The following is a 23,893-nucleotide window of genomic DNA, read 5'->3' on the forward strand; positions in this document are numbered from 1 at the left end:
TCAGAAGCAGCCCGGAGAGATTAGCTGTTGATCCGGTTGTAGAACTAAGCAATAAGTCAGTGTGTTTCGGTCGGATCCCCGCTGACCCAGTGACGAATACCCTTGCAGCTGACAAGGCCCTGAGCTGGGACCTGGTGGACTAGGGAGGGCCTGGGTCCCCCTACCATCAGCCACCATCTCCAGCCATCAGGCCACACTACCTGGCTAACGAGGACAGCCATATTACCGCTGGCCACTAGGCCACAGAGCCTGGCTAAGGAGGACAGCCATATTGACTCTAGTCTCTGGCCCATGCAGCCCTGGGAGGAAGGGCAGTTATATTGACTCTGGCCACTAGGCCACACAGTCTTCGAGGGAGGGCCACCATATTGATTCTGGTCACTAGGCTAAGGGTGGGCAGGTGGGGCCCAACTGTGAACTCATGGGGCTATAACGCCCGTTTCCCTGCCTCAAAGGAGAACAGGGTGTGCTTGCCCCGCAACGGGGGCAGATGATCTCAGGTATTTAATGTTGTCATTTCAACCCTCAAACTTCCTTTTAAGCATGGTGGATTTGATTTAAATCACTAGTCAGGAAGACTCAATTTAATCATGGATTTCTACATAAAAGTACATTCTTGTTGGTTGTTATAAACTTAATACATATTCTTTGCAACTCAGATGTAGGTTTCATTTTTAGAAGGTACACACTATACATTTTTAAACAGTGATTTATTTTTAAAACTTTTCAATTAGTTTTACAGCTATATCAGAAAATGAATGATTGTTTGGTTATTTTATTTACCAAAGGTAATTGAAGCAGATAGTTCACCTCCCAATGACTTCATAAATATCTCCAATTCAGCAGGTTAATCATTAATATTTAGAGGGTTTTCTTGTCATGCCGTATTAGGAGGAGAACATCACCAGACAGACATTAAAAAAAATTTATTTAACTAAAACAACAACTTTACATATTCTGGATTTTTTTTCTTTAACAGCAAACATAATATTTTAACAAAACAAGCATATGAATTTTTGAATTCAGGTTTGTTTTTGTTTAAAAAAAATGTGATCAATTACCTCTTTTTGTAATCAGCTTTTGTCACAAATTTATCTATGGTTGTTTCTGGATGATGGAGATTTTTTTTTTCTTGTTGCTATACTGTGGCTATGTGACATACGTGATGTGACTGAAACACTATCATTGGCAGATAACTCTGAAACTCTAGAAAATGATGGTGACCTTGAAGGTGGATAGTCTTCAGAATCCTGTATGTTGAGGATGGATTCTCCTAAACAAAATAAGTCAATGCAGTTATTTAATTATTACCACAATACTGCTCATTTAGTATTGCTCATTGCATTCACTGACACTCAGCACTACTTTAAAGATGAAATTGTAAAAAGAAGATCTGCCTATTTCAGCTACTTATTTTTTATCACAACTGCATCTGAAATGATAGAACCATAGTGTTAGGTAAAAAGCAAGTCCTCACTCACCTCTCCAGCACCCGAGTTCGTGCGGAGTTGGTATGGGGCTCACAATCTGTCAGAGACCAGACACCAATTCGTTGATCAACGGGCTCACACTATCCTTAGCTTAAAAAGCTTCAGAGTAAGTGTGGCAAGTTTATTAGGGGTGAGCATTAATATTTATACACAGAAGTAAACAAAGTAATTAACAGATCATAATGGTCATGTATAATCAATCAAGATTCTACAGGATAAAACAGGTTAAAATGTAAATTCAGAAAGAAAAAAGGGAAGATGACTACTTAAGGGGAGGGGGTGTCATAAGTAGTTCGCAGGTCAGAGCTTTGATTAAAAGTTCAGACAGAGACATCAAGTCTGGGTTAAGTTTAAGCTCATCAAAAGTTCAGACTCAACAATAGAGTAACAACTATATTTTTTGCTCAAACATGAGAATTCAAGAATAGTCCAGAAGGAAGACAGGCAGTCGTTAAGAAAGAAGCGTGGAATAAAAAAGTTTACCAGCCTCAAGACCCTGCATATTCAGACATGTTCCTTTCATCATCTTCAACGCAGCTTCCTCCTGAGAAGGAACACTTCTCACGATGTTGTTTCATTCGGGAAACCAGGCCTTGCATTTCTTTGTTGCAGTGTTTGCATTTTACACACATGCCGGTCTTACCCACAGGTAGAGGAACTTCATTAAAATATTCCCACACTGGGTCTCTTTTACGGCCTGCTGCCATTATAGGTTTTCCCTTCTAGTGAGAGAATGGTATGGTAGATCTCAAATCAATGAAGGCTACACTCAAAACGATCTCAAGACTTCTGGAATATGCTGCTCAAACAGTTTTACTTTTGTTTCTACTGCCTGTCCCTCGCTTCTCACAGACTTCTTCTCCTTATCCAGATCTATTCCGCCCCAACAATCTTTTATTCATTGAACTTTTTGAAACTTTGCACTTTTAGAGAGAGGTAAGGGATTGACTCTGTGTACACAAATTTGCAGAGGGACAGTAGGGTTGAGGTCTGTTATATCTCACCTCTATATATTATTTATTTAAAAGCATTTTTGTCGTTAACAAGCATGTTATCTCGGAGACCCAAATCCACAGTTTGAGAACTGCAAAACTAAGCATCTCTGATGGTATATTCTAGACTGAGCACTGAGTCCCATTGGGTAGATAGAAAGATTAACCTAAATAATCTAAGCCCCTGGAACCCCATAAGATTGGGTCCCTAATCCATGAACGATTGGAACTTATTTACAAAACTTTTCTTAAACATTACATGAATATATTGTCTTATACTATAGAATTTATAATCCCCATTCCATGATGAGTTATAATATATCTTTAGATAGATTTTTTTTCCTCCAAAAGCATTTTATCAAAAAAATCTGATTTAAAAAAAAACAATTATTTTTATCCACCCTGCTTTTAAGATCAGGGTTACAATTTCTTTCCTGCTGTAACTGCATTGTCGTGGGTGGTTTTACCCAGGGATGTATTTGGCCAGTGTTTTGCAAAACTTGTACAAGCAGTGTTGAGTGCTCTTCCTTCTAGCTACAGCAGCTGTGAACTCATAGGTAGGGTTTGAAAAGGTACAGAAGTTGCCTTGCAGATGAAGATGTAACCTGAATATGGTGTAAATTTCAGTTCCACTCAGAACACAAGGGAAGAGAAGTTTCCCTGTTTTCCTTACCAGCCCTCGCTTGGTGGCGGTGCTTCCTCTGGGTGGGTCTGGGCCCAGTTGTCTCTGGAATCTGTTAGTACTGCACAGATTTCGCTGAGAGACGTGCTGCAGAGCAGCGTGAGGCATTTCTCTCCCTTGCTGAGTGCGCTCTGTCTGCAGCACTCCCAGGCTGCAGCTTTTCAACAGGTGATAAATTACTCTGACAGCTCGATCCCTCCCATTTTGCGTAAGAGTATGCTGTGCTACTGCCCTGCAGCTGGCTTGCTCCCCTGTACTCTATTCTGTAACTGTGTGGATGGAAGAGTTCTCTTAGTTTCCTGGTGTCACGTGATGAGGAAAGACACTTCTATAGAATCTCCATACTGATTCTAGTGACACTGTCAACTTGAAATCTAGTGAATTACAAAAATTGAGTTAAGTCATTAAATATGCTCATCCTGCTCCCGACGTGCCCACACATCCCACTAGCCAGTATGTATGGATTTACAATCACAGCTTTGGGTTTTATAATTGCTTTTCTCTCCTCAGTTGCTGTGTGAATGGCCCACACAGGTGGGGTGAAACTGATGTATTTGTAGAATCAAACTGGCTCTAAAAAATGTGCTCTCCGGTGTACCTAGTAAAGAAGCTAAAGGAGAGGAGAGACCAATTTCCTCTAATCTTCTAGCTGTAGTATTCTGATGTGTAGTTTGTAAAACCAGCATGTGAAAACATTTCAGTCATGTGTATTTAAGGTGATGCTATCCCTCTACTGTCTATATGATCCTTCAGAAATATTGGAGCAAATTCAGCAAGTACTTGCACCTTCTTATAGTCCCTTTGAGGTGGGGGGCATAGGGGTCATAAAATGATACTTAATGGGACACATTCTGTGCAGGAGCATTGCCATTTGTTGATTGATCTTTCACTTAAATAATCAGTTTGAAAAGCAATGAACTATTCCCATGTAGCTGAGAATAAAGCCAGGTATTTCCCTGTCTGATGTCTGAGTTGCCTGGCTCAGTGGTGGTGAGTTCCGTTAAATCTTACTGCTCCATGTGAGGTAATATTTGTGCTGTATTTCTTGGAGGTGTTGGGTGCCTAGAGTGTATAGATAGTTGCCCCCTCTGGATTCGTATAAATCTAAACAGAGCAATATGTAGTCATTTTCTGATTGTCTGTTCTCTCTGTCTAGGTGACGAATGACATTTCCTTGACTGTGGGTGGTTTTCTGCCAGAAGATGGAAGTGGCCACATTGTGGGCATTGAAGATCTGCCAGATCAGGAGTGTGTGTGTGTTGCTACGGCAGCTGGAGATGTTCTACTGTGCAACCTCAGCGCAAAGCAGGTAAGCTGGAAGATAAAAGGAGAAGTCATAGCCTGCCTCCATTCTTACCCATGCAGCCTTACTGACTTCTCTGGGGTTTCTTGGGAGTAACTGAGGGCAGAATGTATATAACTTAGAAGTGTTGGTCATCTGCTTAATTGCTTGACAATGAAAAGTAATGAAGCATTGGGAACTATGCCCCCCACCAACCCACCCCAGTGCCTGCACCGGGAGTCCTACTGAAATCAGTTAATTTGTTAACCTCAGAGCAGAATATTATTTAAAAACAAAGCTGAATTATAAACCTAACATACCTATCAGATAGTGCAGAACATCTTCAGAGAAAACTATTGTATATTAGAATCATGTTTCTGATGTATTGATCTCATTTAAAGAGGCTTTACGTTCCATGATGAAAGGTCATGAAGCATAACTGCCAGGCAACATTTCTGAGAAACCAGAACCGTTTAGCCCAGGGAATAGCGCAGGGGACTGGGACTTGAGACTTGGTTTGGGGTGGGGTAAGAGTCCATGCTCTGCTATGGATTTGTGTGCGATCTTGGGCAAGTTGCTTAAATTCACTAGGGTCCTATCTATAATGACGCTTCCTGAAGATCTGCTATTGTACTCCAACTGGTGCAGCTGCAAAGGAAGTAGTAGCGAAGGGGAGTTCCAGAGTAGGCAGGGCATGATCCTGGCAGCCAGTCTGTGCTGACACTTGAGGTATGTCTACACTACGAAATTAGGTCGATTTTATAGAAGTCGTTCTTTAGAAATAGATTTTATACAGTCGATTGTGTCGACTTAAGTGCATTAAGTCGGCAGAGTGCGTCCTCAGTACCATGGCTAGCATCGACTCACAGAGCGGTGCACTGTGGGCAGCTATCCCACAGTTCCTGCAGTCTCTGCTGCCTATTGGAATTCTGGGCTAAGTTCCTAATGCCTGATGGGGCAAAAACATTGTCGTGGATGGTTTTGGGTACATGTCATCAGTCTCCCCTCCCTCCCTCCTTCTGTGAAAGCAACTGCCGACAATCATTTCGTGCCTTTTTTCCTGAGTTACCCGGGCAGACGCCATAGCACGGCAAGCATGGAGCCCGCTCAGCTCACCGCTGCTGTTTTGAGCATTGTAAACACCTCGCGCATTATACTGCAGTATGTGCAGAACCTGGCTAAGAGACGGCAGCATGAGGACGATTGTGAGGAGGACATGGACACAGACGTTCCTGAAAGCATGGGTTGTGGCAATTGGGACATCATGGCGGCAGTGAGACAGGTTGATACAGTGGAATGCCGATTCTGGGCCCGGCAAACAAGCACAGACTGGTGGGACTGCATAGTGTTGCAGGTCTGTGAAACTTTCGCATGCGTAAGGGCCCATTCCTGGAACTCTGCGAGTTGCTCTCCCCCACCCTGAAGCGCAGGAATACCAAGATGAGACTGCCCCAACAGTTGAGAAGCGAGTGGCAATAGCCCTGTGGAAGCTTGCAACGCCTGACTGCTACTGGTCAGTCGGGAATCAATTTGGAGTGAGCAAATCTACTGTGGGGACTGCTGTGATTCAAGTAGCCAATGCAATGACTGACGTTCTGCTATCAAGGGTAGCGACTCTGGTAAATGTGCAGGTCATAGTGGATGGCTTTGCTGCAATGGAATTTCCTAACTGTGGTGGGGCGATAGACGGAACCCATATCCCTATCTTGGCACTGGACCACCTTGCCAACCAGTACATAAACCGCAAGGGGTACTTCTCAATGGTGCTGCAAGCACTGATGGATCACAAGGGACATTTCACCGACATCAACGTGGGATGGCTGGGAAAGGTTCATGACGCTCGCATCTTAGGAACTCCGGGCTGTTTGAACAGCTGCAAGAAGGGACTTACTTCCCAGACCAGAAAATTACCGTTGGGGATGTTGAAATGCCAATAGTTATCCTTGGAGACCCAGCCTACCCCTTGCTCCCATGGCTCGTGAAGCAGCCTGGACAGTAGTAAGGAGCAGTTCAACTATAGGCTGAGCAAGTGCAGAATGGTGGTAGAATGTGCATTTGGATGTTTAAAACCTCGCTGGCGCTGTTTGCTGACTAGGTTAGATCTCAGCCAAACCAATATTCCCATTGTTATTGCTGTGTGCTCCATAATATCTGTGAGAGTAAGGGGGAGACATTTATGGCGGGGTGGGAGGTTGAGGCAAATCGCCCAGCGGCCGATTTTGAGCAGCCAGACACCAGGGCGATTAGAAGAGCACAGCTATGCACGCTGCACATCAGAGAGGCTTTGAAAACCAGTTTGATGACTGATCAGGCTACCGTGTGACAGTTGTGTATGTTTCTCCTTGGTGCAAACCCGCCCTCTTTGTTCATTTTAATTCCCTGTAAGCCAACCACCTTCCCCCCTTCAATCACAGCTGGCAAAGGAAATAATGTCACTATTGTTTTGAAACCATGCATTCTTTATTAATTTAAAAAAAAAAAAGTGAGATTACTGACAAGGTAGCCTGGGTAGGGTGGGGGAGGAGGGAAGGACAAGGCCACATTGCTCATTGTTGCCACACTACATATCAAAACTGTTTGAATAACAACCTTCTTTTGCTTGGGCCATCCTCTGGAGTGGAGTGGCTAGGTGCCCGGAGCCTCCCCCCCCCCGCGTTCTTGGGCATCTGGGTGAGGAGGTTATGGAACTTGGGGAGGAGGGCAGGCAGTTATACAGTGGATGCAGTGGCGGTCTGTGCTCTTGTTGGCTTTCCTGCAGCTCCACCAGACGCCTGAGCATGTCCGTTTGCGCCCCCATTAGCCTCAGCATCGCATCCTGCCTCTTCTCATTGCAGTCACTTAATGCTTTCCTGGACTCTGCCACTGAATGCCTCCATGCATTCAGCTGTGCCCTATCAGTGCGGAAGGACTGCATGAGCTCGGAAACGTGTCATCGCCAGTGCGTCTTTTTCACCTTCTAATCTGCGATAACCTCAGGGATGGAGATGGTAGGGGGAGCACAGAAACATTTGCACCTGCGGGGGGGGATAAAAAGGGAGAGTAAAATTTAAAATGATACTTTTCTGAGAACAAAAGGGAGAGACTTTCACAATGAATCAAGCAATTCACAGCAAACAGCACATGTGCTTTAGGTACAAGGTCACATTTTGCCTTTTATATTGAGCGCCTGCTGGTATGGTGACACATCACACACGGCTGGGCAACAGTATTTGGTTTCCAGGAAGCCATGGTAAGCCAAGTGGTACGCGGGGTTGGCTTCTTCCGCCTTCATAACATGTGGGAATGTTTTCAAACTGCAGCACCCTCCTTTCCCATAGCAAGCAATGCCTATTGGGTTTCACGTTTAAAAGGAGGGACAGCGGTTTTCTGGTGGATGTGTAGCACGCACCTCTCCCCACCCCACCGCATGGCTATTCTCTGGGATGATCCCTTCACCCCTTCCTCCACCGCATGGCTGTTCTCAGGGATGAGCCCTTTTAGCCAAGTGCAAACAGCCCAGCATGAATGGGGTCCTTTTACTGTTCCCTTACAAAAATTCCCCTATTTCAACCAGGTGACCATGAATGATATCACTCTCCTGAGGCTAACACAGAACGATATAGACCGACTGTTGCTTGAATGCGACCAAAACCCAGGACCATTCGCTGCCATGCTTTGTGCTGCAAAGATTCCAGACTACTGGCTTGGCGTGGTAAAGTGTCCTACCGTTGAGAGATGAAATAAGGCAGCCCTCCCCAGAAACCTTCTGCACAGGCTTTCAGAGTACCTCCAGGAGAGCTTCATGGAAATGTCCCTGGAGGATTCCCGCTCCATCCCCAGACACGTTAACAGACTTTTCAATTAGCTGTACTGGCCATGAATGCATCCCAAGTCTTCAGGGCAAATCAAACATTAAACACTATTGCTTTTAAACCCTGTACTGTAGTTACAAATGTGCACTCACCAGAGGTGCCTTCTCCGCCTTCAGGGATCCCGCCTTGGGAGGGTATTGGCTCCAGGGTGATGAAAAGGTCCTGCGTGCCGGGGAGAACGGATTCACTGCTTGCCTGCTGCGCATTCTTCTCCTCCTCCTCTTCCTCATCTGCAAAATCCTCCTCCCTGTTACGTGAGACTCCCCCCTTGCAGGTTTCCACGGACAGTGGTGGGGTAGTGGTAGGTATTCCCCCTAGAATGCCATGCAGCTGATCATAGAAGCGGCATGTATGGGGCTGTGACCTGGAGCGACCGTTTGCCTCCTTTGTCTTTTGGTAGGCTTGCCTGAGCTCCTTAACTTTCACGCGGCACTGCTGTGTGTCCCTGTTGTAGCCTCTGTCCATCATGCCCTGTGTGATTTTGGCATATATATTAGCATTTCTTCTTTTTGATTGGAGTTCTGCCTGCACAGATTCTTCTCCCCATACAGCAATCCGATCCAGTGTCTCCCATTCGGTCCATACTGGAGCTCGTTTGCAATTCTGGGGGGACTGCATGGTCACCTGTGTTGCTGAGCTCACCACGCTGACCAAACAGGAAATGAAATTCAAAATTTCCCGGGGCTTTTCCTGTGTACCTGGCTAGTGCATCGGAGTTGAAAGTGCTGTCCAGAGCGGTCACATTGGAGCACTCTGGGATAGCTCCTGAAGGCCAATACCATCCAATTGCGCCTGCACTACCCCAAATTCGACACAGCAAGGTCGATTTTAGCGCTACTCCCCTCGCAGGGGAGGAGTACAGAAGTCGATTTTAAGAGCCCTTTAGGTCGACGGAACTGGGTTGGTTGTGTAGATGCATTCATTATAAACTCGACCTAACCCCGTAGTGTAGACCAGGGCTTGGATAGCTGCTATTGCCATCTCAGCCAGCACTGTTCACATGTTGCATATTTTGCAAATGTCACTCAGACTAAAAAAAATCAAGCTTAGTCTGAAGACTGCGTAAAGTATTGTCATTTAGTGTATGAAAGATCATGTCCTATAGTATGTATTAACAACTTGTCTAATGAGTCAGAGATGACACTTTCTGGCATGAACACTAGGGTCAGAGTTAAGGTTTAGCTTCTAATCTTAGATGTCTTGGCTTTACAAATTGATTTCTCAGGTTTAATGTTGTTTTAATGCTTACTGTTTTTGCTTGGAATATATTTTGGTGTCCTGCAATTCACTGTGTGTGTACTGAGACTCCTTGTGTATAAGACTGAGTCATTTTGCAGGTACTGGAGTTTCCCTTCTCTTCACCAAAAGGGATTGTGGCCTGTTACCAGAGCACAGCTCTAGCAATCGTGAGCAGCCACAGCTGGTGCAATTGTCATCTCCCCCAGCTCCTCATAAATCAGAACTATACATTGGAGAGACACTCAGCCTTTCTTGCTGTTGTATATGTAGCACCTGTACATACCCAAATACCTCACGCTGCTCATTGCTTTCTTACAGCTCGAATGTGTTGGGAGTGTGGACAGTGGTCTGACCACCATGAGCTGGAGTCCTGACCAGGAACTTGTCCTGCTGGTTACAGGTACAGATTATAGTCTGTCTGTAAACTCTGTTGAGCAAATACAAGATAGTTTAGTACAGCCTTGCATCAGTTTTCATAGGGCCAAATTCTGCCCCCTTTGTTCCCCCTGAACTATGCTTACGTAATCAGTTTCCTGGCCCTGAACAATTATGACACACACATGTTCTGGTTCAGCAGCTTTACAGATCTCTCTCAAGGAAATAAAATCTGGTGCTGCATTCAAAAAAGCTGGGATGGTTGTGTTAAATTCCTTGTGACATTCTTCATAGCAGAAATTACGTCTAATCCTTTGTATTAGAAGCAACAGCAAAGGATAGTCATAAAGCTGAAGGCCAGAAGGGATCACCAGATCTAGTTTGTCCTCCTATGTAGCACAGGCCATTAACATCATCCAGCACCCACACACAAAAATCTGACAACTGAAATTAGTCTCCTGAGGGCTGTAATACATTGGTCTAAACTAGGGCTCTCAAGCAATTAAAAAAATGAATTGTGATTAATTACGCGATTAAAAAAAATTAATCGCGATAAATTGCACTGTTAAATAATAATAGAATACCATTTACTTAAATATTTGTGCATGTTTTCTACATTTTCAAATACATTGATTTCAATTAACACAGAATACAAAGTGCACAGTGCTCACTTTATATTTATTTTTATTACAAGTATTTGTACTGTAAAAAAACCAAAAGAAATAGTATTTTTCAATGCACTACAGTACTTAGGTGAAATCTCTTTATCATGATAGTTGAACTTACAAATGTAGAATTATGTACAACCTCCCCTCCCCCGCATTCAAAAATAAAACAATGTAAAATTGTAGAGCCTGCAAGTCCACTCAATCTTACTTCAGCCAAACAAGTTTGTTTACATTTGCAGGAGATAATGCTGCCCGCTTTTTATTTACAATGTCACCTGAAAATGAGAACAGGCGTTGAAGCTGGCGTCGCAAGATATTTACGTGCCAGATGTGCTAAAGATTCATATGTCCCTTCATGCTTCAACCGCCATTGCAGGGGACATGCGTCCATGCTGATGACTGGTTCTGCTCAATAACAATCCAAAGCAGTATGGACCGCCACATGTTCATTGTCATTATCTGAGTCTGATGCCACCAGCAGAAGGTTAATTTTCTTTTTTGGTGGTTCGGGTTGTGTAGTTACCACATCGGAGTGTTGCTCTTTTAAGACTTCTGAAAGCATGCTCCACACTTCATCCCTCTCAGATTTTGGAAGGCACTTCAGATTCTTAAACCTTGGGTCGAGTGCTGTAGTTATCTTTAGAAATCTCACACTGGTATCTTCTTTGCGTTTTGTGAAATCTGCAGTGAAAGTGTTCTTAAATGAACATGTGCTGGGTCATGCTATAACATGAAATATATGGCAGAATGTGGGTAAAATAGCTGGGGACATACAATTCTTCCCCAAGGAGTTCAGTCACAAATTTAATTAACATATTATTTTTTTAACGAGCGTTGTCAGCATGGAAGCTTGTCCTCTGGAATGGTAACCAAAGCATTAAGAGTCATACGAATGTTTAGCATATCTTGTAGGTAAATACCTTGCAATGCTAGCTACAAAAGTGCTATGCAAATCATAGACTATCAAGGTTGGAAGGGACCTCAGGAGGTCATCTAGTCCAATCCCCTGCTCAAAGCAGGACCAATCCCCAGATAGATTTTTGCCCCAGATCCCTAAATGGCCCCCTCAAGGATTGAACTCACAACCCTGGGTTTAGCAGGCCAATGCTCAAACCACTGAGCTATCCCTCCTCCTGTTCTCACTTTCTGGTGACATTGTAAATAAGAAGAGGGCAGCAGTATCTCCTGCAAATGTAAACAAACTTGTTTGTCTTAGCATTTGGCTGAACAAGAAGTAAGACTGAGTGGACTTGTAGGCTCTGAAGTTTTACATTGTTTTGGTTTTGAGTACAGTTATGTAACAAAAAAAATTCTAAATGTGTAAGTTCCACCTTGCGGTGAATTGAAAAATACTATTTCCTTATCATTTTTACAGTACAAATATTTGTAATAAAAATATGCACTTTGATTTCAATTACAATACAGAATATAATATACATGAAAATGTAGAAAAACATCCAAAATATTTAATACATTTCAATTGGTATTCTATTGTTTAAGAGTGCGATTAAAACTGCGATTAATTTTTTTGAGTTAATTGCTTGAGTTAACTGCCATTAATCAACAGCCCTAGTCTAAACTATTGTGTTCCACAGACAGAACAGGAGGGCCTGAGGTGCCCCGGTGCCCAAGGTCCCTGGAATGGCAGGGAATTGATTAATGACATACACCAAGATAACCCTGGCAAGTGACCCCCGTTATTGTGCAGCGTGCTTACTGGCCTTGATCCCAGAAGTGGCTGCATTGCAGTGGTGCTGTACATATGAAGACCCAATCCTACAAGGTGCTAAACATTACCTGTAAAGCACTAAATGTCCTCAACTCCAACTAGTTTGAGTAGTAGCATTGTGTTCTTTGTAAAATACTTATAGCACCTGTTCTCCCATAGGAAGTTATCGTGACTGTATTTACCGTTATTAACTTTGATTGCTTTGGCATCAAGTGCTGTATACAAAATGCTACACATGTCTGCAGGACAGACATGCAATGCAGTGCAACTTAATTTCTGTGTTGTCTTTGGTACAAATTACATTCAGAATACTTACAGCACTAAACTAAAGCAGCTACAGAGTTAACATTCCATATGCTGCTTGCTTTTCTTGGTAATGGATAGGACTCATTAAAAAGATAACCATGACTTCATGCGGAGGTGAAATAACACTGAGATTTTACAATTGTAATTGTAGAGGTAAGAAATGTTGTGTTTTTCACTAGATTTTTGGATGTTACTGCATTGAATTTGTGGTTTTGCTTTAAGACCTTCTCTACTTATAGGAACTAGTGTCAACTTAAAATCTAGTCAGTTTCAAAGTTGAATTCAAAGTAGTGTTCAAGAACTGCTTGCCTCTGAGTCTCCCTGCCAATTTTTATGGCTTTACAATCATATTTTCTTGTTGTTGGGAGTGAATTTTTTCCCCTCTGCTTTTGCTATGTGACAAACAGGGAAGCTGAATTCAACCTTCTCTCTGGCACTGGAGAATACCACACATGTAATTTTTAATCCTGGCTCGTATGTTTACCATGCAGGTCAGCAAACTCTTATAATGATGACAAAGGACTTTGAACCAATTACTGAAAGGGAGATCCATCAGGATGACTTTGGGGAAGGTGAGTTGTTACAGTGACACAGACACTCAAAAGTATTTAATTGTTATCTCATAAAAATGAAAGAAATGAACAAACAAACCTGCGTGAACTCTGCCCAGGAGGCAGCAGGATACTACTGTCAGGTTAGTAAATTGCAGCTGAGTGAAATATTTTCTTGGCAGCAGAGGCTCTAAATGTGTCAAACCTGCTGCAAAGTTACCCAGCTGCTGCAGTGCTGTTAGCCACATGTATCACTAGGAAATGCATCCCGCAGAATAGCTCTAAGAGCTTGTCCTGTAAAAGCCTGCACAATAGGCTAGGAAGGCAATGCTGCCTTGGGGTTCTATTTGTCTGTCAAACTGCATGGTGTCATTTTGTAAGTTTTCAGATATTGTAATTGTCTCTCCTGTAGGAAAGTTCATCACTGTTGGTTGGGGTAAAAAGGAGACACAGTTCCATGGATCAGAGGGCAAACAGGCAGCTCATCGCAAGCAAATGGTACTGCACTGACATATGAGATCTCCATGTTGCCCAGATGGGACAGCTATACGGAGAGAGCTATTGTCTTTCCCTCCATGCTATGCAGAGAGATGACGCTCACACGCTTCTGCTTCTTCCCTGGCATTCTGTCCCTATTTCTATCCATTTCTTTTTTATCACCTAATTTGTTCACTGTTCACTTGATTTAAGTCAAATACTTTCCCCCTCTCTCTACTTCAGTAATGCAGTGTTGAATGCCTGTAATGCTCACTTATCACCTGACAGGTTAGGACTGGTTTTCAAACACAATAGGCAGCACAGATAGTGCTGCCCAGAGTTCAGCTTGCCCAATGCTTCTCGTTATAAGACCCTGTTTTCAGTTGCTTCTATCTTTGCCAGACTTTAACTGTTTGCATTGAAACTTCCATGCCAGGTGTGTGCCACAGGATTTTTTTTTAAAGTTTCACCTAAAAAGGTTCAATTGTTTTTCTGAGAGCGAGATTGGGGAAGAGTATTTTGTTTTACCCAAGTTTTTAAAAAGTACTTACTGCTGTTTCATTGACAAACTATAGCACCCCCAAACTTTGGGGCACAGACTTGAAATTTGGCAAGTCATTTGTGTCAGGGATGTGCCTTTTGCTGTTTCCATGAAAATTCACCAACATTGGTCAAGTTACAAGCCCTCAGAAAGTCTTATTTCACACTTGTTAAAATGCAATAGCTAAATTCTCTGAAGATCCTGTTTGCTTTGAGCATCCTTTATCCCCTCATAGCTCCTGCATGGCAGCTGGACTGCACATACACCATCCCAGGCTGCAGGGGCTGAGCAGGACTTTCCCTACAGTTGCTGTCCCTGGCTGAATGGGGTTGCTGTGGCACCAGAGCTGAGAGCAGGGATATTGTGTCCTATGCGCTCAGTGACCCTTTGCTGGGGCCTAGGGAGTGTGGAGGAGGAAGCAACCTGACTTGAGCGCAGAGGGACAAGAGCTGGGTGGGGAGGGGGTAGATTGGGACAAGAAGACAATGCGAGGATGGGGAGGTGGGGGAGACTGACATAGGACAAGGAGTTGGGAGTGTCTTAAGCTGGCTGGGCAAGGAGACTGAGACAAGGTGCCTGGGAGAATAGACAGGAGCTAGCGTGAGGGGAGGTCTGCGACTGGTTTGAGGTGCCCCCACGGAGAGGTGAGGGCTGGCTGGGCAAGGAGACTGGGCCTGGAATGTGGACCGGGGTGGAAGCTGGACCATCAACCTCAGCCTGGACCAATCTACACGGGAGGTCTACTTCCTAGACACCACCGTACAAATAAGCGATGGCCACATTAACACCACCCTATACTGAAAACCCACCGACCGCTACGCCTACCTTCATGCCTCCAGCTTCCACCCCGGTCACACCACACGATCCATCGTCTACAACCAAGCACTGAGGTACAATCGCATCTACTCCAACCCCTCAGACAGAGACCAACACCTACAAGATCTTCACCAAGCATTCTCAAAACTAAGATACCCACACAAGGAAATAAAGAAACAAATCAACAGAGCCAGACGTGTACCCAGAAGCCTCCTACTACAAGACAGGCCCAGAAGAGAAACGAACAGAACTCCACTGGCCATCACCTACAGTCCTCAGCTTAAACCTCTCCAACGCATCATCAGTGATCTACAACCCATCCTGGACAATGATCCCTCACTTTCACAGACTTTGGGAGGCAGGCCAGTCCTCGCCCACAGACAACCTGCCAACCTTAAGCATATTCTCACCAGCAACCACGCACCGCACCATAACAACTCTAACTCAGGAACCAACCCATGCAACAAACCTTGATGCCAACTCTGCCCGCATATCTACACCAGCAACACCATCACAGGACCTAACCAGATCAGCTACAACATCACCGGCTCATTCACCTGCACGTCCACCAATGTTATATATGCCATCATATGCCAGCAATGCCCCTCTGCTATGTACATTGGCCAAACTGGACAGTCACTACGCAAGAGGATAAATGGACACAAGTCAGTATCAGGAATGGCAATATACAAAAACCTGTAGGAGAACACTTCAACCTCCCTGGCCACACAATAACAGATGTAAAGGTAGCCATCTTACAGCAAAAAAATTTCAGGACCAGACTCCAAAGAGAAACTGCTGAGCTCCAGTTCATTTGCAAATTTGACACCATCAGATCAGGATTAAACAAAGACTGTGAATGGCTAGCCAACTACAGAAGCAGTTTCTCCTCCCTTAGTGTTCACACCTCAACTGCTAGCAGAGCACCTCACCCTCCCTGATTGAACTAACCTCGTTATCTCCATACTGATTTATACCTGCCTCTGGAGATTTCCATTACTTGCATCTGAAGAAGTGAGGTTCTTACCCACGAAAGCTTATGCTCCCAATACTTCTGTTAGTCTCAAAGGTGCCACAGGACCCTCTGTTGCTTTTTACAGATTCAGACTAACACGGCTACCCCTCTGATCCATTATGATACTGTCTTTAATTACATGATCACATACAGGTTTTTTCCACAGGACCCCTGCCTTGTTCAGCGTACAGGATGGACAGTGGTAACTTAATGAGAGCTAGTCAATATTTTATTTTAGCCACATAATTCAATGTGTGTCCCAGGCCTTTTGAACTCTGCTATGAAGATAGAATTCTGAATTTCCTCCTGGGCTCTTCTTTGGCACTTCATCACCAAAGGGAGTGCTTCCCAAACATTAACAAATGTCTCTTCACAGCACCCCTGTGAGATGTGCAGTGTTATTGGCAATTGAGGCGCAGATTAAAGACAAAAGATTCAAAAGATTCCACTAATTTTGGATGCCCAGCTGTGAGTGCTCAACACTTCTGCAGATCAGACCCCAGGGTCTCAAGTTCAGGGTCCCAGAAAATGAGGAGCACACAGTTAGTGACTGATCACTTCTTAATGTTTTGGTGTCAGTGCCTTGCCCGGCATCGCACAAGAACCCTGTGGCAGAGGGAGGGATAGAATCCTTCTCCAGAGTGGCATTCAACTGTTCTAACCAGAAGACCAGCCCTTCTCTTTCTGCAGTTCCCTGCACACCTTCAAACTTCTGCAGCCCATCAGACAGGGTCCCACAGACAACAGCCCCCTTCACTAGACAGCCCTGGTTCATCCCTAGAGCACAGTCTGTCCTGTGCACTGAAAAAGTGAGGAGAGCTGGGGCTAAAATGGATGTGATTGTCATTAAAGGCTGTATCATAATGCAGGTGCACAAGGGGGGCAAATTAAGGTTGCATGGACAGTCTTCAGATGCATCTGAAGAAGTGGGTTTTTTACCCACGAAAGCTTATGCCCAAATAAATCTTAGTCTTTAAGGTGCCACCAGACTCCTTGTTGTTGTTTTTGTGGATACAGACTAACACGGTTACCCCCTGAGTCTTATTACTGGCATTTCCTAACTGTTGAGTGCTTAACTTTGCCACCTTAACATTCTTTTAACACCTGTTTTTGTTGTTGTGGATGTAATAAACTACATAATGGACTTGCAAAGGGCAGGGGCAGCCAATAGCTTTCTGTAGCCAAAGGCCATTCCAGCAGCAACCATTTCAGACTTGTACCTGATCCTTTGGTTTTTCTTGTATAACTTTAGGAAGTGCCACCTGCTTCATCCTCTGATGATGGCCGACCCCGAGTCACCTGGAGAGGAGATGGGCAGTTTGTAGCAGTGAGCGCTATTTGTCCACAGACAGGTATGGGATTAACTGATCTAGAAAACCTGCCCAGCCCCAAATTGACATATTTACCTATGCTGGTGTGGGAGGCTGCTATCAGTTTATCAAGATGGCAAAGCCGCCTTACTTTGTCATATTTAGTAACTGTCAATTAAAGAAAAAGGCTGAAGGTTTTTCCTTCTATTTTGCGCCTGGTTTTCAGTATAGATGGGTCTGAGTCAAACTCTGGACCGAAAACGTCCCCCGTGCAGGGAAACAGGCCCAGATTCTGACTTCACAGCTCTGCTCTTTCTCACTTTCCATTGACCTAATTGTCTGTCTCAGGCGCGTATTCAGAGATTAGCCAAGGTCAGAAATGGTGTGATGGCTATTCCACAAGGGGGGGGGGGGGGGGGGGTTTCTGCTGCATCCTGGAAAGCAAAGCAGTGGCTAGAATTGCTGGTGTGTTTTATTTCTCCCTCTCACTCCTCCCCGTCACAGGCTAGGAGCAAACTTTTGAAACCAGGCTCTTCTGAAAGCAAACCTTCCCAAACTGCTCCTCTTGCCCATCAGAAACACCCAGGTTATGTGGCTTTTGACTTGGTTTGCAAACATATTGGGGAGTATCACTACTGGCTATCACTAACTGATACTTCACTTGTTTGGATCAAAACCTCGGGTGCTGGGTTCTGGCTGATAACCCTGAGTTACAGCTATGTCCCTACACTGTGGCAGTGCCAACAGAACGTCATAGCTTATACAACCAAAGTATGCAAGTTAGGCTGCCCTCTGCAGGGCCAGACCCCAGCCTCCCCCGTTTGTTATCTGGGGCAGGGTTGTGCATTCTGTCAGAACATGGAACTGCTACCAGAGAAGTTGGTCTTCCAAACAGTTTGGATTTTGACCGTCATTTATTTCAAAAGTCAGCTGGTCCCTGTTCTCATTCAGGACCTCGCACACAAGGAGTTAATGTCGCACATCAAGCTGTCTTTTAATTGTGACTGGACCAAAACTGTTCAGTGCATCTCAGAATGCAAAAGAAGTCAGTTTTGGAATCGGAACTCTCAGAAATGCAAGGAAATGTGAAACTCAGAGTTATTTGGGAAGTTTGAGTATAGAATACACATGAGAAACTCCAAGCAGAAAAGAGTTATTTTCTGACGCTTTAAGCAGGAGAATGGTCACAATCAGATTGTGCAACCTTGTGCATAGTCACTCACAGCTGTGTCATAATTGTGAGCTGCACAACAATTCCAGTGACCCTGTCTGCAGCTGCCATTATCTACGAGGGATACCCATACTTCACATTTGTGCTCTGGGTCTTCATGAGGAAGTTGTCCCTTTCCACCCCCACCTCACCCCACCAAAAGCAAAGGACGCTTCTCCTGAGTTTCCTGTTTTCCCCCCCTTACCCTTGTCTCATGTAGGGGCCCGGAAGGTCAGAGTATGGAGCAGAGAGCTGGTCTTACAGTCGACAAGTGAGCCTATCCCAGGACTAGAACAAGCACTGGCCTGGAAGTGAGTAATGAGCAGCCTGCGTTCCTGGTGGATGGGGTTGGGTTTTGTTCACTGGCTGTGGGGTTTCCTCAGCGTCTGTCAGAGCCTGAAGGATCCTTTCCCTCCTTTGTTTTCCTGCTTTGAGCTGCCCTCCTTCTGGTCAAACATGTAAGGAGGAAGAGCCGTTTAGAGGCAGTCATTCCTGTTTCCCAGGACCGCTCCCCCTTCTGCTCAGGAGGTGAGACCAGAGCTGGCAGGAGAGGTTAGGCCCTATGTATGGTCTTATAGCAACACCATACCAGGCTGGCTCAGGTTTGGGAGGGACAGCAGCACTTATCCTCTCCTGTACTAATATTATTTCTGCGGTGGTGTTGTGAACCCTGAGTAAGGTCTGCGTGGCGGTGCAAGGGCCTTGGCTGGAGGCCTGATAAGAGCACATGCTCTGCTGCTCCTTTGGTTTGTGTACTACTGGGCAAGGGCAAGCAGCTAGATGTGTTCCTTGCCTTAAATTTGCAATCAGTTGTGGTCACTCATGCATTACCCTTACATTTGTTTTAAGGCCCTCTGGAAGCTTGATAGCCTCCACACAGGAGAAGCCCAACAAACATGATGTTGTCTTCTTTGAGAAAAATGGTCTCCTTCATGGGGAATTCACCCTCCCGTTTCAGAAAGGCCAAGCCAAGGTAGGTGAGGGGTCCAGGCTGTTGCCCTCTGTATATGCAGTGCTTGCTGCTACTTGGTGTGGAGACCTGTCTGCCGTCTTAAATTCATGCCTGGGGGATTTCCTGGCATAAGTTTTGTAATATGTTACTGCTTTCTATTCCCTGCGATGGCGTGCTCACTTGTATGCTGTCTGGGCAAGGAGGGAGCCAACCAACATTTTAAAGCTTGAGTAAATGATTCTGACATGGTGGTCTGCCTCGTATATGGACAGAAACACCAATGAGAGACTTTGTCCCATCAGGTTAACGAGCTGCTTTGGAACTTAGACTCTACGATCCTGGCAGTTTGGTTGGAAGATCTTAAGAAAGAAAAGAACTCCGAGACAAACACCTATGGTAAGAATACTTGCAGTGTCCTGGCTGCCCCCAAGTGCACGTTAATTAGGAGGTGTGGAGAGGCAATATACCAGAAATGGAGAGATTCTGCTCAGTGTTCTGAGTTGCCTGTGCAAGGTCAGAAGAAACTGCACTAGTTCACTAGATTTTGCTCAGGCATTGTCCAGGCCAGCTGCTGTGGAAGCAATACCAAAGCTCACTGCCCATCAGTGGGCTTCTGAAACAGCTACACCAGTGACTGAAGATCCCAGCCCTTAATGCTAATGTCCCCTTGGGGAAAGGTCTTTTGTGGGGAAGAGGAGGGGCACAGAAGTGTTAGGTTGTTTTTGGCCAATTTTGAGGTCAGGGTTGCTTTGTGCTGGGTGCTGCACAGACACAGAAAGAGACAGCTCCTGCCCCAAGGAGCTCACCATTTTAATAGGCAAGCTAGAGGTTGGGAGACAGGAAGGGTGGTTATCCCCCCTGTACAGATAGCAAAGTGACTGGGCCCTAGTCACGTAGGGAGTCTGGTGGGGCATGGATTGAACCTGGATCTCTTGTCTCCAGTGAAGTGTGTTAACCCCAAAGCTAGTCTTCCTCCCTGGAGCAGAGGGTGGCTGAAGGGCTGCTGAAATAATCTTTGGTGGCGGCCATGACGGAGATAGGGTCTGAGCCACAACAGTCAGCTAAAACTGCTGGATCCCCGCAAGCTGTGAGTGGGGAGGGTGCGGCTGGGTGCTAGCTGTGACCTTACTGCCCCAGCCCCCATGCAGTGTGTAATGACTACATTTCTCTGTGTAGTTCAGCTCTGGACAGTAGGGAACTATCACTGGTATCTGAAGCAGAGCCTGCATTTTGGCAGCGCTGAGAAAAGCCGGCTTGTGTCACTGCTATGGGACCCTGAGATCCCATATCGACTGCACGCTCTCTGCAGAGGATGGCACGCCCTCTGCTATGACTGGCACTGGAGCACCGACTGCAGCACTGGGGACGAGAGCCACCTTGTGGCCAACGTGGCCGTTATCGATGGAGGTGATGGTTGGAGGCCAAGGTTGGAGTGGGAATGTGTTAAACGTTTGTGTGTCTGGTGTTTAGCAGGTGTCTGTCTGGGGCATTGCAATGCTTGAGTGCTACTTCTCTCACTTAGGGACATGATAAAAGACACCAGTGTGTGGGAGAGCTCCCTCCTTCAGGGCTAAATCCAAAGCCCCTCAGAGTCCACAGGAGTTGAATTAATGGGCTTTCAATAAGGGCCTCAGTGGACAGAGCAGCCCTTCATTGTACCCCTCCCCACCCTCCAAGCCCCCTCTTCCTCTGGCAGTGTTGCTGTGTCTGTTACAGTCTGAGTCAGAGCTGGAGTTGCAGTTGGGGGATGGTGCACAGCCTGATTTTTCTGTTTCCTCAGATAAGGTGCTGGTAACGGCCTTCCAGCATTCTGTGGTGCCTCCGCCCATGTGTACCTTCCAGCTCCAGCTCCAGCAGGCGGTGAACCAGGTCGCATTCCACACAGACCCCACAAAGAGTGCAGACCTTGCTGTCCTCGATGCCAGCAACAGGATCTCCGTTTACAGAGTTGGTGTGTGTTTTCTCTTTCTCTCAGTTCCTGGGTTTGCTGGATCTCTGTTCCCTCTGTGGTCTTCTCAAGGGTGCCCTTTCAGGGCTCAGACCTCCAAGTGACATGTCTGTATGAGCAGGGACCCATGTTCCTCTCCCTCCAGATAAGGGATCTAGGCTTGCTGTCCCCTCCAGTTCACTCTTACTATCCCAGCAAGTCTGACATGAGTGCAGCACCTGTGGTTCACTCTCTCTCGGCACAGTGAGCAGCCAGCTTTCACAGAGCATTTATTGTATTTAGAACAGAAGAATTACAGGGAAAACAATACTAAATCAACCATCAGTCTACTCGCATGCTGGGCCTACCAGGTGTCCCCTATCTTCCCCTTCTTTCTCCCCGTGGAGACCTTGACAGGTTCCAGGGCTTCACGCCCTTCCAGCAGGGTTTGCCCTCTTGGTTACAGTCTCAGGTCAGCTCAAGCATTAAATGAGGGACACTCAGTTACTTCAGGCTGACCTTTTACAGCACAAGCTCTTTCTTTGTCATCTGGGCTTCTTGATCCTGGTCTGATCCAGCCTATGCAGCCCCTCCCAGGGGATGGTACTTCTCTGGAGTTGTTTGCTTGTCCCAGGATTTTAGTCTGGGAATATAGTGTAGCAAAATCTCATGCCGTGGGTGAGTCAGTAACAGAAGGGTCAGGGAGGTGTCATTTGATTTGTAAAAACCTACAGAATCATCATTTCAGTGGTGTCTACCTCTGTGGTGTGGCAGAGGGGACTCACTGACATCCCACCCACCCCCACTCCCAGCTTCATGTCTTTCAGTTGGAAATTTTGATAATAGTGTCTTTGGATATGGGTCAAGTTGGGTATCTTTCGAAAGCTTTCTCCCACCATGCAATGGTACCAAGCATGACAAACCTAGAACAATCATGTAGATACATATTTCAGAAAATGTTTACAAATAAACTTATTTTAATTCTACATTAACACAAGGATCCATTGCTTATGTTTAAAAAAAAAAAAAAGCAATCCTTAGTAATTCTAGGGAAGTTAACCTTTATTCATCAGTCTTCATCCATGTTGTCTCCTCTAGGGCACCACTGCTAGACACATTGTGACATTGATCCTCATCTGCGCTGCGCTTGCACGTGTCTGTGTAAAGTGGGTTGCTCTCCAAACATTTGCAGGGTGGTGAGCATCTGGTCTTTGCACACATTTGATTAGCTGAAGGATTGATGTAGGAGTGTGTGCTATTTCACACACAACTGGTGTAATGAGTCCATCCTCAAAGATCCATCCAGGCCTGATCGGGGAGGGTAGTTCTGGATTTGCTCAGTCATCCTGGAGTTTGCTCTCTTGATAGCAGGTATAAATGCACCCCCTTGTCTGGGGCAATTTTTCTCTGTCTGTCTGTTTCTTGGAAAACATCTACCAGTGTAGCTCTGCAAGTGTTGTAATGTTGATCCTCAAATGGTAAACTCAGCATATGAACTTCTCCAGTGCATTTATGACTTCATCAGCGACTATCTTAACTGTACCAAGCACCTTCAAAGTGAGGAAAGAGTCTTCAGATACTGAATCAAATGGCTTCCAGTAAGATAATTTGGTCTTTCCAGCCAATCTTCCAGTAGTGTCACTAGAAAACTTGTGGCCCCTTAGAGACTAACATGCATATGCATCTGAAGAAGTGGGCTGTAGCCCACGAAAGCTTATGCTCTAATAAATGTGTTAGTCTCTAAGGGGCCACAAGTACTCCTGTTCTTTTTGCGGATACAGACTAACACGGCTGCTACTCTGAAACTAGAAATCTTGGCATAGAAACCTTGCAGTGCAGCAGGGTTTAACGGTCCGAGTGATAGGAACATGTCTCTGATGGATATACAGCGATTCTGTTCCCCAGCAGCAGGCACAAAACCAGAATCTTGTGGAAGTTTTGAGTAGCGTCTCAGAGGGAGTACCAGAGCATCTGTGTCTTATGCAAAAATATGGAGTTTGGTGGCACTGATGGCATGCAAGAAACTTTGTGTCAGCCTCCTCATGGGAACCATGAAGAAACTCCACTGAACAGTGTGAGGCGAGGCAGCAGCTTCGTTATGCCACGCAACAACAAAATTCTTGGAGCAATTCTTCACATGCTGAAGCATTTTTCATGCAAGGTATGCTGTTAACTCCTCCTTCTTGTGAGTATGAGATGGTACATTGTGACATTGGAGATGTTCTTGGAGTCAGTGATTTTTGCATTGAACAGGTGCAATGCCACGGAGTCTTCTTTCTGGTGATATTTGTAATTAATTCCTTTGCATACTCATCAAATGGGAGATGGACTTCATTATAGGTCCAGTATTTTCCCTGTAGTCTCATAATGAAGTGCTCAGCCAAATCTTGGCAGGTGTTACATTTCTAGTTTGCGAGTTTTTACCTCAGCCACACCATCTATGTTTGCTATGTTGTAAAGTCTCTATTGGCGTAAGGTTC

The 23,893-nt window shown here is 45.2% G+C and overlaps 1 protein-coding gene across 4 annotated transcripts in view; it reads left to right on the forward strand.

Moving 5' to 3' along the window:
* Window positions 1–23,893, forward strand: part of ELP1 (elongator complex protein 1) — a 113,636-nt gene that overhangs the window by 8,701 nt on the left and 81,042 nt on the right. For all 4 annotated transcript variants that reach the window (XM_034774385.1, XM_034774386.1, XM_034774387.1 and 1 more), the window contains 10 exons: window positions 4,321–4,473; window positions 9,855–9,936; window positions 13,106–13,186; window positions 13,578–13,663; window positions 17,267–17,366; window positions 18,755–18,845; window positions 19,384–19,507; window positions 19,789–19,882; window positions 20,663–20,893; window positions 21,267–21,437. In XM_034774385.1, coding sequence (XP_034630276.1) covers window positions 4,321–4,473; window positions 9,855–9,936; window positions 13,106–13,186; window positions 13,578–13,663; window positions 17,267–17,366; window positions 18,755–18,845; window positions 19,384–19,507; window positions 19,789–19,882; window positions 20,663–20,893; window positions 21,267–21,437 — 1,213 coding nt within the window. The remainder of the gene's footprint in view (window positions 1–4,320; window positions 4,474–9,854; window positions 9,937–13,105; window positions 13,187–13,577; window positions 13,664–17,266; window positions 17,367–18,754; window positions 18,846–19,383; window positions 19,508–19,788; window positions 19,883–20,662; window positions 20,894–21,266; window positions 21,438–23,893) is intronic.

The sequence above is a fragment of the Trachemys scripta genome, chromosome 6, assembly GCF_013100865.1.
Source record: "Trachemys scripta elegans isolate TJP31775 chromosome 6, CAS_Tse_1.0, whole genome shotgun sequence".
Taxonomy (NCBI): domain Eukaryota; kingdom Metazoa; phylum Chordata; order Testudines; family Emydidae; genus Trachemys; species Trachemys scripta.